Source organism: Agrilus planipennis, unplaced genomic scaffold (assembly GCF_000699045.2).
Source record: "Agrilus planipennis isolate EAB-ADULT unplaced genomic scaffold, Apla_2.0 scaffold21, whole genome shotgun sequence".
Lineage (NCBI taxonomy): Eukaryota > Metazoa > Arthropoda > Insecta > Coleoptera > Buprestidae > Agrilus > Agrilus planipennis.
Genome location: NW_020439030.1, coordinates 1,884,070 through 1,898,566, shown reverse-complemented (window position 1 = coordinate 1,898,566; position 14,497 = coordinate 1,884,070). Strand labels below are relative to the sequence as shown.

General features: G+C 34.0%; 1 protein-coding gene across 1 annotated transcript in view; it reads right to left on the bottom strand.

Annotated features, from left to right (window-relative positions):
- LOC108740465 overlaps positions 1-14,497 on the bottom strand; it is a 50,588-nt gene that overhangs the window by 30,543 nt on the left and 5,548 nt on the right. The window contains exon 2 of the mRNA XM_025976511.1: positions 3,292-3,522. Within this exon, the coding sequence (XP_025832296.1) occupies positions 3,292-3,522 (231 nt within the window). The remainder of the gene's footprint in view (positions 1-3,291; positions 3,523-14,497) is intronic.

Sequence of the window (14,497 nt, the reverse complement as noted above, 5' to 3'; positions counted from 1 at the left end):
ATATATTATAGAAAATCGCGTACACGGAAAAAGTATTTATTTAAACTTCTACAGTTTAGATGAACTTAATAGGGAGCTTTTATATGAAAAGAAACTTCAGCAAACAGATGTCAATGAAAATTATTTAATATTCCTTTTACCTATTGAAGGAATAATTTTTATAAAATCAATAATGTCATTAATTTTTAAATTTGGAATGATGTAAATTATAAAAATATTGTTACAGATTGAGGCCAAGACCAACCACATACGTTTTATTTAATTTAGGTTTAATTTAATTGCGCACTTACTACTATAGAATTAATGATTACGGTAAAATCAAGACTGAGGTAAGTGTAGTTAAAGTTCCAGCAAATTAGGTTTTACAGCCCATGTACCTGTAAAACCTAATTTGCTGGAACTTTATTTTTTTGGATAGACTCGGAGTCTACGTCTACCCAAAAAAAACATGCAAAAGGTTTTATTGTCTTCCCTTTCTAGCAGAAGCCAATTTTCCTTATCTTTGATTTCCCCTTACAGTATTTTCTTGAGATTGACATTCTGGTATATATATTTTTTGATACATTTTAATACTTAAGTTACTTAAAAAACGTTATCCATTTTTTAAATGCCAAAAAATGGTAATTATTTTTTTAAATATCTTAGCATTTCTAAATTTTGTAATCATGACGTGAATGCTTAAGACCATAGTGGTTTTGGTCTATTATTATTATAGATACTATTAAATTTGTTTCATTAATATCTATGTATTATAATTGAAAATGCAAATTGGATATGATGATATGGAGAAAGCGTTCAGCTTTCTACGTAAGGTACTTCTAATTTGTAATTTTTTACGCGGTTAACCAGGTATTGCACCGTCTGTCTGCGGTCTCGGACCGAAAAATTAAAACCGACCCAGCACATGCCCGTCGAGCGCCTTGGTAGTTTCATGTAGTTCTTTAATAAGAAAAATTAGAAATTGATATTTCTGATACAATTGAAGTAATATAAGGCGTGAAAAGTAGTGCGTATTTGGAGCGAATCTTGACACAATAACGCAATAAAATTAAATAAGATGTAGGCACAGTGAATAAAAACATTTCAAATTAAAAGTGAAAATACTGTTAAACTTCTCTAACTAACCGGATACGATGGATTTTTGTATCCGAAGATTACATCCCGAATACAATTGGATACCGAATATTAAGGGACTGAAAAACTATTTATAAAACTATTAAAATACTTGAAGTAGTAATTCTCTTGAGTTACTTATTTAATGATTAAGGAACTACTAATTTTTAGTGGACTATTACTTACGAATGAAATAAAATTAAAAAGGAAAGTAGCGTTTTAGTTTCGAAATTTGTTTTCATTTATTTCTATTAAAATTTAACTATTTTGAATATAAAAAAATTAAATAAAAAATTATTGTTTTTTTAAGTTTATTTAATGATTAATTTATTTCGCCAAATCTTGAATCAAACGCTGTTTAATTGATATGTTTGCTGTAAAATGATATTCCTTTCACTAGCGTTTATTTTTTTATATAAATAGTAAGGTTACTCATTTGAAATTAGACAAGTAAGTAGCAAAAATTGACTTCTAATTGTTTAATGACATAATACCGAGTTTGAGCAGAGTCTTCTTCCTGCAATTGCAATTATTTGTTGTTCATTGTTAAGGTAATGTAATGAAAATTAAAAATTCCAATAGGAAGCAATTGCAGGTGCTTAATGTGGTGACATGTCATGGCATATAAAACAAATATTTAATTAAATATAAGGCCTCATAAGGCATCATCATAAGGCCTTCATTCCGAAGATTTCTTGAACACGCGGCTCTAGTTCTTACTTCATACTCTAACTCCTGCAGCTTCTGTTGCTTATTGTCACATACTTATCAGGTTTTGATTAACGATAACTTGTTAGTATGATTTTGTCACCTTGCAGAATTTTAGAGTTTATAAACATTCTAGACTAGTTTCAACGGTTTCAACTTAACCCTCTCGATGAAAATTCGTCAACTGAGAATTAAAATTTCATGAGTTTAAATGATTTTTTGAATTTTTTTAAATGTGGTTAGGGAAGTTAGAGAGAGTGGTATTTAATGGAAAGCTTGTGAGAACGAAGACATGAACCATTAATCTTTTAGATAATAATCACTTTTAATATGTAGCAGTTCTTTTGTCTTTAAAACAAAGATTGCCTCTAAACATTTTGTCTTTATAAGTTTATGCTGTTTCCCTAAGCCAGGGATGGCGAACCAATGGCACAATATTTTGGGCACGACATTAATTTCAATCACAAATTTCATTATGCACTATGAAAAAAGTCTGAAGTAGGTATTCCATGACGAGCAACCCTGAGTGAAGCTTCAAGGTATAGAGATGTCATTAGCGCTTTTGAGGCTAAACTGCCAGTTTTCAAGAACGACATCATCGAAAGAATCTACAAGTTATTTCCAAATTTGAAAAAATATAACAACAATTTAGAAATACATGAGAAACCAGACCAAGATCAAGTTACTGAAGAATTTGTTTATGTGATTGATTCTTTAATCAAGGAATTTTCAGCGAGATTTTCTCAGTCCAGAGAATTATCGGTAGTACCCAAGTTTATGTACCCTGATGTGGCGTCATTTGATAAACTGAATTTGTCCCAATTCAATAGGTTGGAAATTGAAGAATATGAAATGCAGCTGAATTATTTCCAGTCTAGTTAATATGGAATCAAAAATTTGTTGAAACAAGGAAAGAGTTAGAAAGATTGACAGGTAATACAAGAGAAAATGCTAATAACAAAACTTTGGAAGCATGGAATACGTTACCAAACAGATTGAATTATTTGAAGAAGCTGATATATTATTTCAACAATGTTTTCATCAACCTATGCCTGCGTGTCATTATTTTCAGAGACGAATAACATTAAAAACTCGGTTAGAAATCGTTTGACAGATGACTCCAGTTCAGCATGCATTCTTACAACCCTAACATAAGTTATTTGTCATCTAATCTGCAACTACAGAAGTCACACTAATTTTACTTTAATTCAAATTTCACGTATAATTTGAACATTGCAAAATGTTCCTATTTTTTGTAGTAAATAAATAATTTTGAGTTGATATTATTTATTATTATTATTTTCCCCATAATCACAACACAAAATTATTTGATGACACGTCTGATTAAACTTTTCTTTATAAAAATAGCACGTCGATTCGTAAAGGTTCGCCATCCCTGCCCTAAGCGATGGAGTTTTGATTAATTACCTAACAACAATTTTGCAATGTCGTAATTTAAATGAGTCTTACCTTTTTTTCTTCTTCACCTTCATCGGTTCTAAAGTCTCGTGCTAGACCAGTTGCTGCAACAACCAAAACTAGTTGCGAAATCGCCAGAGTGATTAAACTCATGGCGAGGAAAATAGTTTGAGCGACCCTTTGTGCGGTGGTTTTAAGGGCACAGCATTCCCTTGACGTCGCCACTATGCCTATGAAACCCGTAGCGGTTGCAAAACATCCACCCCATATTCCTCCACCAATCTAAAACGAATTTGTCTAAATCAAATGCAAATATAGATAACGTTTAATCACATTGTAAAAGAAATTTAAAAAAGAAGGTACATGAAAACGAAGTAGAATAAGCCATCTCGCACCACTCAGTGATATATATAAAAATGAGGATAGTGACCTTGGAGAAAGCCCCAACTGTTCCGGCAATGATGACGATGACGCATATTCGCATATGGACGGTGTATTCTCATTACACCATCCATATGTGATTACCGTGTTCTTATATTCTTCATGTGAATACCTTGGTTTTTATTTGATATTTTTACATTCAACTTATTTTTGTATTTTGTGGTAATACTTTACCAATCGAACGCTAACGAGTGCAGATTATTACTAATCATTGCGTACAACTGACTTGTCTACGTATCAGCTGTTTGCGAAGGTCACGAATAGGTATGTGTGTTTCGCCGGAAGTCTATATGATAACGCGGTAACTGTTCTCAATCATTGACGGTTAGTTAACTGGGGTACTTTTTATGCATACTTTTTACATCCGGTACGTTGTGGTGACGTACTTTACAGTACCCCTAGATATAACCCTTTAAATATTCTGGAATACTGATTAATATCAAACATTAACCATAAATTTCTTAAAGTACATGTCATGAAATAAGACTAACGAAGTAGGTAAATGTTTTGCTTTGAATATGTCGTCAACCGTAGGTAAAACGTTTGCGTAAATTGATATGATTTTTTTTTAATTTTTCCGTAGTTTATTTACATAACTTTTCTCAAAGGTAGGCATAATGCATCAAACTCCTACCGAAAGTACGATATTTTTCCCTGATTTGGGGGACGAAAGTACAACATTCTCTCCCAAGTAAAAATTTGATTTGTTACTTTTTAGCAAAGGATTTTATTATCCTCTGCGTGCATTTTACTCTGGGGATATTAAAATATCTTCCTAATAAACGCAATTTCTTACTTGGGAAGTTATATTGCACTTTCTTGTCCCTAAAATTTAGAAAAATATTACTTTCGGGATAAGAGTATGGTAAAAAATCGCGTGCTGTCCTTAGGAAGAAAATACAGCATCTCTCCTGGGAGTTTGGCGCTCTCGTCTTAGGCCCGGGTGCCAATTTACACCGGGAGGAAATGTCAGACTTTCTTCCCTTGGAACTGTTCCTGCTGTTAGTTACTGACTTATTTTTGAGACATGTTTTTCGTATAAAGTTTCCGATATGTATTCCACACAGTTACTTGCAGTTCGTAGTGAACCACATTAAGTAACAATTACGGAAACGTGAAGTGGGAATTTGTTAAAAAGAGATTTGCAATCGTCGCCAGTCGAGACTGCACGATTTTGTATTATTAAAAGTGCAAGCACGTAAGCGAACTTTACATCCTTTACCCTATGTTAACTACATAGTTACCCACTTTCGAAACTAGCCCGAAGACATTATAATTTCGAAGCAAATCGCGATTATGTTACGTTCTTTCTCACCTTTTATAATACTTTTCTAGTACGTTATATTAAGTATATTCCAATATTATACTCGTTTGTACTTTGTAATAATATAAAAATAGGAGAAACAAGAAGAAGAAGCCTATTTTCGATATTTATAAGGAGGGCGGGAGATAAATCAAGATGGATAAAGTACTAGAGATGAGATAAAGCAGAGAATAGCGCAGATATTTGTTGAACTACATTAACAAAATTGATAATATTAACGTCAAAATTCATTTTTAATTTTTTCCCACTATAAACTACCTCAGGTTAAAATAAAAAGTGGTCTGTATCTGTATTCTGTCGATACTGCCAGAAGCGGATCGCGATTTCGATCTTTTTAGATCTCATCAGCGCGTCGCAGGCAGCACAACAGAACACAGACCAACTTTTACCTGCTGTCTTAACAGTACGTTTTTAGAAAATACTACAAATGGCGCAGTAAACGCCATCTGTAGCACGATGCTACATTTTAGGATTACGTTTGCTCCAACAAGGTCCACTAGTGTGGATATCTACTTGCTGAAAACGAATCCCGGCGTAGCCAACCTCAACGTGATAGGCACGTTAGCTTAATCGAATAAAATAATTCGAAGTGGTCCGTATNAAGCTAACGTGCCTATCACGTTGAGGTTGGCTACGCCGGGATTCGTTTTCAGCAAGTAGATATCCACACTAGTGGACCTTGTTGGAGCAAACGTAATCCTAAAATGTAGCATCGTGCTACAGATGGCGTTTACTGCGCCATTTGTAGTATTTTCTAAAAATTTACCTCAGGTTAGTTAGGGAAAAATTTGTTGCTGTTGTCTCACCCTTGCCGGGAATCGAACCCGGGATCTTTGGATTTACGCACCAATGCTCTAAGCTAAGCTTAGTGGTCAGAGCCTTGGTGCGTAAAGCTGAGGTAGTTTATAGTGGGAGAAAATTAAGATGAATTTTCACATTAATATTTCGTGTTAATACCTATTAAATGTCAAAGTGTTTCATATTTATACAATTCATAATATTCTCAATATAACTATTTATTTCAATCATAATTAAATCTTAAAGTCTTACTGTTTATATTCTTGTTGTGGTAATTATTAATGTTACATTTCGTGATTTTTAAGATTTATTGCGTCATTATACTGCCTTAAGGACTTATTATACCTTTTGAAAATTGAGCAAATCACCTACTATAACCTTGTATCAGAAAGAGCAACGCACTTGGTTATAATATTAAATCATTTTTTGGGATATCCCGTTACCTTATTATTACGTACATACAATTTTTGTTCCGAGTTCATTGTAACAACCTTCTTTTATTATTACCCCGGAGCGCTTTTGCTAACAGATTTTTGTTGATTACATTTTAATACTTTTAGCATCGAAAGAAATGATCAGTAAAAACTAAAATAAATTCTTAAAAAGTTGTACGAGTTGAACGGACCGTATTATCAAAGGATAATACGTACACGCATCTCAAGCATTGAACTCACTTTTTATTAGTTCAAAATAGCAACATTGCCCTATTATCTTGTCCTAAAAGTAACATTAAATGATGACACTAATTACCGTTTGATTTGAATGAAATTGTTACGAAAAAAGAAACATCGTATGTGATACCTACGTTAAAAAAGTTAGCGTGCGTTATATGAGTAGCAATATAACCTCACTAGATAACTAACCAGTTAAAGAATGCTTTACACAGCAATAAACAAGTAAATTGGAGTTAATTTTCAACAAATCCGCTTGACAAAAAGCAATTTAGCTGTTTTTTTTTTGAGATAACGGTTGCTTTAATTTCATGATTGATATTGACACTAAAATAGGTAGGTATATAAAGTTTCATAAAAGGGGAAATACCGCTGACACTTACGGCGTAATAGAACGATAGAGCTGTCATCTATCGAGGTACTAACCACTCAATTTAGTGATCATATTATTCAGTAAATGCAAAATTATATAGATACTGTAAAGTAACTTTTAGTTTTATAAGATGAGAAAAGATAAACTGGTAAAACGTAGAAATGCGGAAACGTTGTTAACAATGGCTAACCTTTTGAAAATTAGAGCTTACATCTATAATTATTATCTAATTGTCTTTAATAAATTATAGCCTGCGCGATGAACTCAGTTTGTAATTTCATATTAAGCGTACTGTAAATAATTCTGATGCAGATAATCTTACAATGAGAGTAATTAATAAGATTAAAATAAGATGGGAACTGGCTACCGTTATGGAAAGTATCTTTCAATGAAACACACAAAGAACTAATACTAGGTACTTATTAATGTTGCTGCCTTTCTCATTCTCGTTCGTTTTCTTTTTATTTTGTTTGTTCATCTTAAACGTAATCGATAGAATAAAAGATTGACAAAGAGGTTATTGTTTCTTTTTTCGAAATAAACTTTTACGGTTGAATCTAGAAATTAATGAGTACCTTAAGTGTGGTTTAATTTCCCAATTGGTTTCTAGAATAAATTATTGATTCGCAAATTCTATTCTGTTTTTATTTTGTTACAAAAGAACGAGGTTTTGAAATAATATTCTCTCAATATTTTCGAAAGCAACAAACGTCAATAGAACCGCTGTTTTCTAAGATGAGCAACTATAAACCACATAAAATTATTTAAAGTAATGGTGGACTTTACAGTTTTTATGCGCTTGGCTAATGAACCGCGTTAAACTATTAATTCGCTATTGTTTTGCTTTTCAAAACAAATCGTAAAACATTTCTAATTAGATTTGGTGCCTAAATTCAAGGTTTTTACTTTGTTGTTTTGTGATGATGAATAAAAGGTTTTGAATTTTACTGCAACATGTGTTACTGACAGATGAGCAACTATCGTCGATACAGTATACGAGGGTGGATTGATAAGTTTCCGGCCTAACCAAGAGATGACGCCACTAGGCCTACCTTGAAGTGACATACTATAGTACCATCCTTGGATAGCTTGTAGCTATAGTTTCAGCCCGATCTCCTTGCTAGTGTAGGTTTGACAGCACGCTGAACAAGACGCCTCTGTGGTTTTCGTAAAAATGGAAAAGCAGGAAAATCGTGCTGTCATCAAATACTTTTATTTGAAGGGGTTAACGCCGAAGGAAACTAAAAAAAAGATGGACTCAACACTGGGGACATCCTCCCCGTCATATTCAACCGTTAACCAGTGGGTTTCCGAGTTTAAAAAGGGTCGTGTGAGCACCTCTGATGGGCCTCGCTCAGGACGCCCCGTTGAGGTCACAACTCCAGATATGATCGAAAAAATTCATCAAATAGTGCTGGGAGACCGCAGATTGAAAGTGCGTGAGATAGCTGAGACCTGTAAGATGTCATATGAACGTGTGCAACATATTTTGCACCAACATTTGCATATGGAAAAGCTCTGTGCAAGATGGGTGCCGCGTTTGCTAACAGTCGACCAAAAATTGATTCGAAAAAACATTTCTACCGCAAATTTGTCATTGTATAAGCGTAATCCAAGCGAATTTTTGCGTCGATTCGTAACCGTTGACGAAACGTGGGTCCACCACTACACTCCTGAAACCAAAGAACAGTCTAAACAGTGGATTGGACCAGGGGAACCAACTCCAAAGAAGGCAAAAACAATTTTTTCGGCGAACAAGGTTATGGCTACTGTTTTTTGGGATGCAAGAGGTATTATATACATTGATTACCTTGCAAAGGGTAATACTATCACTGGTCAATACTACGCAGACTTATTGCAACGTTTGAGCCACGAGGTGAAAATTAAACGACCTCATCTGGCGAAGAAAAAAATCTTGTTTCATCACGATAACGCACCAGCGCACACGTCAATCGTTGCGACGGCTAAAATCAACGATCTAAAGTTTGAATTGATGCCGCACCCTCCTTACTCTCCAGACCTAGCCCCGAGTGACTATTTTCTGTTCCCTAATCTCAAAAAATGGCTTGGCGGTAAGAGATTTGCGGACAATGAAGAAGTAATCGAAGCTGTAAATGGTTATTTTGAGGAGCTTGACGAATCAGTCTATAGAGATGGCATTAATAGACTGGAACACCGCTATGAGAAATGTATCAGCCTTGGAGGAGATTATGTTGAGAAATAAAAAAAAAAAAATTTTTAAAAACCTTGTTTTTCTTGGTCAGGCCGGAAACTTATCAATCCACCCTCGTATATTATTTAAATTTTAATCATGGCAATCTCCATATCACAACTTAACCTAACCTAACTCTTTGCTCAAGGAATACTCTAAACGTTAAACTTTAAACTTATAATTTATTCTTCTTATTAACTAACGCCTACTGTTACTGATGAAAGACGTTGTAGAGAGTATCCTAAGCATAGAAAAGAGATGCCAGGTAGGAATTGCAGCGGACACTAATAAAGAAAAAGAAATAACATTGCACTAATCAATATCTGACAAAAAGAGATGCAGACAAGCAGTATCTGAGCATGTTGCCGGCATCGGACTAAAGAAAGTTCAACATTCTCTCCAGTCAGGCAGTTGTAAGCCGACCCTGATAGTTTGCGTACCTAAGCAAGCTCTAACTGTTGCATCGCATACTATTATTCGGTTATCTCTTTTCACTTTGTGTGCACTATTCATGAAGTATTTTCTAATTTGACAAGGGCGCGTTCAAAACGGAGCAAGTCGAAACAAGAAAGAAAATTCTCACAGATAATTTATTGCAGACTTTGCCAATTTTGATCGTACCAGCTATAGCATCTTTTAGTGAGGCGTTTTAATAGTAGATAAGCTAGTTTGAGAATAATATAACATCAGTTATTCCAGTTACAAAGATTTCAGTTATACTTCATTTACATTCTTTAGCGATGTCTTGGATGTGCGCTGGCAAAATCGTAGGTAGGGAGAAAAAAGCTCATTATACTCTCGACTTTTGCTCATTAAACATACTTTTTCATACAGTACCTTCCAAAGTTTTGTTCAATCATGAATAGTAGTGCGAGTCAAAAGCAAGCGTTAATGCCTTTAATATGTCTTCAAATATAAATAAGCATTTCGTTGATATTTTCAGTAGTAATTGGTACCAATAACAGCACATTTAAGCAATGCAATTGTAGTGGATAAAGTGGTCAATTTTTCCGTGCAGTACTGTACGGATTATACGCTCCTCACCGGTTAAGAGTTTGGCCGAGAGTTGTCTCCATTCTTTTCTGGCCTAGTGCTGTTCTTTTCTACTTTGCGCCGGTCAAACTGAAGGTCACATCGCTACAGAAATTAAACGAAGTATACAAAGCGGAAAAACGCGTTGCTATGCCATATTCATTCACTTAATAAAGTAGAATAAATTTTAAATTTTGTATAAAATCTTAGACCGAAAAGTGTTTGTCAATTTGGCCAAACTCAGCACTTGATGTGGTTAGCCACGATGTGAATGCAAAAGGCCTCTTTTTATTAAAAAACTGACCACAATAAAAAAAATAATGAGCCATCATTAGCCAATGTAATTAGTAACGGTTAGGGATGAAACAATGCGTTTGGAACTCAACATCTATATGTTATGAGAGGGTCGATAAAAACTAAATTGATGATCACGAAGTTAAGTCTCGCTTTTTAATGAATTGTAAGTACCTTTTATTTATTCATCAAATTTTATCAACATATTAACCTGAGTATAAGAAATAGGGGGCGCTGATACTGAAAACATTTGACTGCTTAGTATTAAATATTGCCAACTTATACCTTTGAAAATTACTTGATAACTGATAGCAATGAATTTGATAGTTACGTTATCAACAATTTGTGTTGTGGTTTTCAATCTTTACTAAATATTATTATAGCATAGGTGGAAAATATGTAGGGAAATTGTGAACGGAAAATGTTGGTTTTTAAATATCTAGCACTCATTGATACATAAAACAAAACAATGTTCTCTATATCCTGAGGGTGTTCTAGAAAACACAACTGGAATCTTATGCATAAATAATTATATTTACTAAATAATTGGTATGCAAGGACGCAAGTGTGCACTTTCCAAATATTTAAAACGAAAAACGATTTTCGCGTACAAGGACGTCGAGTGCCAGTGGCATAACTGGACTTTTTCACACCCAATTCTGCCTTTTTATAATACCGATTCGGAATATATTATAGTAGACCAACTCGTCGTTTAGTAATACATATGAATGACCTGTTGTTGCGTTAAATATATTTGCATTGGTACACCTTTACAGAAAGATTTATTCATGCATGTAATAAATACGTAAGTATACGCAGTTGTAGCAACAATTACAATGAAGAGTAAGCGCAACCTGTCGTAGGCCTTAACGAATTGCGAAAGTTATTTTTTCTATAATGATGCTTAACAATGTACCTATTCATTTAATAGCCGTCTGTAGTTGAACAAGATGGGTAGGTGTACTTATAGGTGGATAATAAAAATATATTTTTGGTCTTATATGGTAATGTGCATGTTTCGCAAGCAAAATTGGTAACGCATTATGCATCAAGTAGGCTGAACTAGCCCTTTTGTGGCAGGTGGTATGTTTCTAGGTTGTTGTAGGAACTAGCTGTTTGCTTTGCAATGGCTAAAAACATACCCTATCCTGTAGCTCAACTATGAGGACTGTAATTTTTCATTTGCAATAGGGTTAGTGTATTCTGCAGTTATCTAGCGAAAAGAAATGCCTCATTTTAGAATAATACTCTAGGGACTTTATTTCGTATCTATAATTTGTCACTGAAAGATAGTATTTTAAGTAATTTTTCGCAAAATCACAGACTCGAGCTCATTAATCAATAACTATTGAAAAACCGTGAAGCAGGCATTACACATAGCGTATCTCGGAATAGAATTGGCAAAGAAAAATACTGTGGCTACAATTTGTCGCCGAAACAGGGTACTTTTACCCATTTCCTAGTCTACTCTCCAGTTGTTCAGCAAAAAAAGACTTGAGAGCCGATAAGGTGTCAATATACTTAGCGTATCTCGGAATAGAAATGACGTATTATAGAATAATGCTCTAAGGACTTTATTTTTTAGCTAATTTGTCACTTAAATATGGTGCATATACCCATTTTATCGCGGATTGGAAAACTGTCAGACTGGCGCTACACATAGTGTATCTTAAAATAAAACTGATATAGAAAAGTACTCTAAGGGCTTTATTTTGTAGCTAATTTGTCGTTGAAAACGCTTTTAGACATTTTCTCACGATGTCACAGCCCCAAGCTAAAGTGAAAAACGATTGGAGAACCGTCAAGCAGGCACTACACATACATGTATTTCGAAATAGAAATATTGTAGAAGAATGGTGAAAAATTAGAGACAAATTATAATCTTTGCCAGTCTTGTAAGTACGCTATGTGTAGTAACAACTTGGTGACTCTTCTGTCGTTTTTTACTGGTCAGGTGGAGTCTGGAGTCGCAACAAAATGAGTAAAAATACCATCAGTCAGCGACATTAGCTACTATTGCATCAAACAAAATTTTAAATACTACCTATTGGAATATACTATTTAGATATGTAGATGTTACCTAGTTCTGGTACCTATTGTAACACTAAAACCCCAAAGTAATGTGTGAACATTTGAAAAAAATATTTTAATTTTTTTTTATTAATGTGACTTACAGATTATAATTTTTTTGTGTTTTAATTAGTAAAACAGGTGTATCATTAGCCAATGTAATTAGTAACGGTTAGGGATGAAACAATGCGTTTGGAACTCAACATCTATATGTTATGAGAGGGTCGATAAAAACTAAATTGATGATCACGAAGTTAAGTCTCGCTTTTTAATGAATTGTAAGTACCTTTTATTTATTCATCAAATTTTATCAACATATTAACCTGAGTATAAGAAATAGGGGGCGCTGATACTGAAAACATTTGACTGCTTAGTATTAAATATTGCCAACTTATACCTTTGAAAATTACTTGATAACTGATAGCAATGAATTTGATAGTTACGTTATCAACAATTTGTGTTGTGGTTTTCAATCTTTACTAAATATTATTATAGCATAGGTGGAAAATATGTAGGGAAATTGTGAACGGAAAATGTTGGTTTTTAAATATCTAGCACTCATTGATACATAAAACAAAACAATGTTCTCTATATCCTGAGGGTGTTCTAGAAAACACAACTGGAATCTTATGCATAAATAATTATATTTACTAAATAATTGGTATGCAAGGACGCAAGTGTGCACTTTCCAAATATTTAAAACGAAAAACGATTTTCGCGTACAAGGACGTCGAGTGCCAGTGGCATAACTGGACTTTTTCACACCCAATTCTGCCTTTTTATAATACCGATTCGGAATATATTATAGTAGACCAACTCGTCGTTTAGTAATACATATGAATGACCTGTTGTTGCGTTAAATATATTTGCATTGGTACACCTTTACAGAAAGATTTATTCATGCATGTAATAAATACGTAAGTATACGCAGTTGTAGCAACAATTACAATGAAGAGTAAGCGCAACCTGTCGTAGGCCTTAACGAATTGCGAAAGTTATTTTTTCTATAATGATGCTTAACAATGTACCTATTCATTTAATAGCCGTCTGTAGTTGAACAAGATGGGTAGGTGTACTTATAGGTGGATAATAAAAATATATTTTTGGTCTTATATGGTAATGTGCATGTTTCGCAAGCAAAATTGGTAACGCATTATGCATCAAGTAGGCGGAACTAGCCCTTTTGTGGCAGGTGGTATGTTTCTAGGTTGTTGTAGGAACTAGCTGTTTGCTTTGCAATGGCTAAAAACATACCCTATCCTGTAGCTTAACTGTAAGGGCTGTAATTTGTCATTTGCAATCGGGTAGCTTTACCCATTTTTGCCGTTAGTGTATTCTGCAGTTATCTAACGAAAAGAAATGCCTCATTTTGGAATAATATTCTAGAGGCTTTATTTCGTAGCTAATTTGTCGCTGAATGATAGTACTTTAAGCAAATTTTTAGCGAAATCATAGACTCGAGCTCATCAGAGAAAAACTATTAGAAAATCATCAAGTTGGTACTACACATAGCTTATTTCGGAATAGAATTGGCATAGAAAAATACTGTAAATAGCTAAAATTTGTCGCCGAAATAGGGTACTTTTACTCATTTTCTAGACTACACTCCAGTTGTCCAGCGAAAAAAGACTTGAGAGCCGATAAGGTGTCAATATACTTAGCGTATCTCGGAATAGAATTGATGTAATATAGAATAATGCTCTAAGGACCTTATTTTGTAGCTAATTTGTCACTGAAATATGGTGCACACACCCATTTTATCGCGGATTCTCGATCTGAGCAGTGAAAAACTATTAAAAAACCGTCAGACTGCCGCTACCCATAGAGTATCTTAAAATAAAACTGACATAGAAAAGTACTCTAAGGGCTTTATTTGGTAGCTAATTTGACGTTGAAAGATAGCGCTTTTATTTTGTCGCGAAGTCACAGCCTCGAGCTAATCAGGGAAAACGATTATAGAACCGTCAAGCAGGCACTACACATACATGTATTTCGAAATAGAAATATTGTAGAAGAATGGTGAAAAATTAGAGACAAATTAT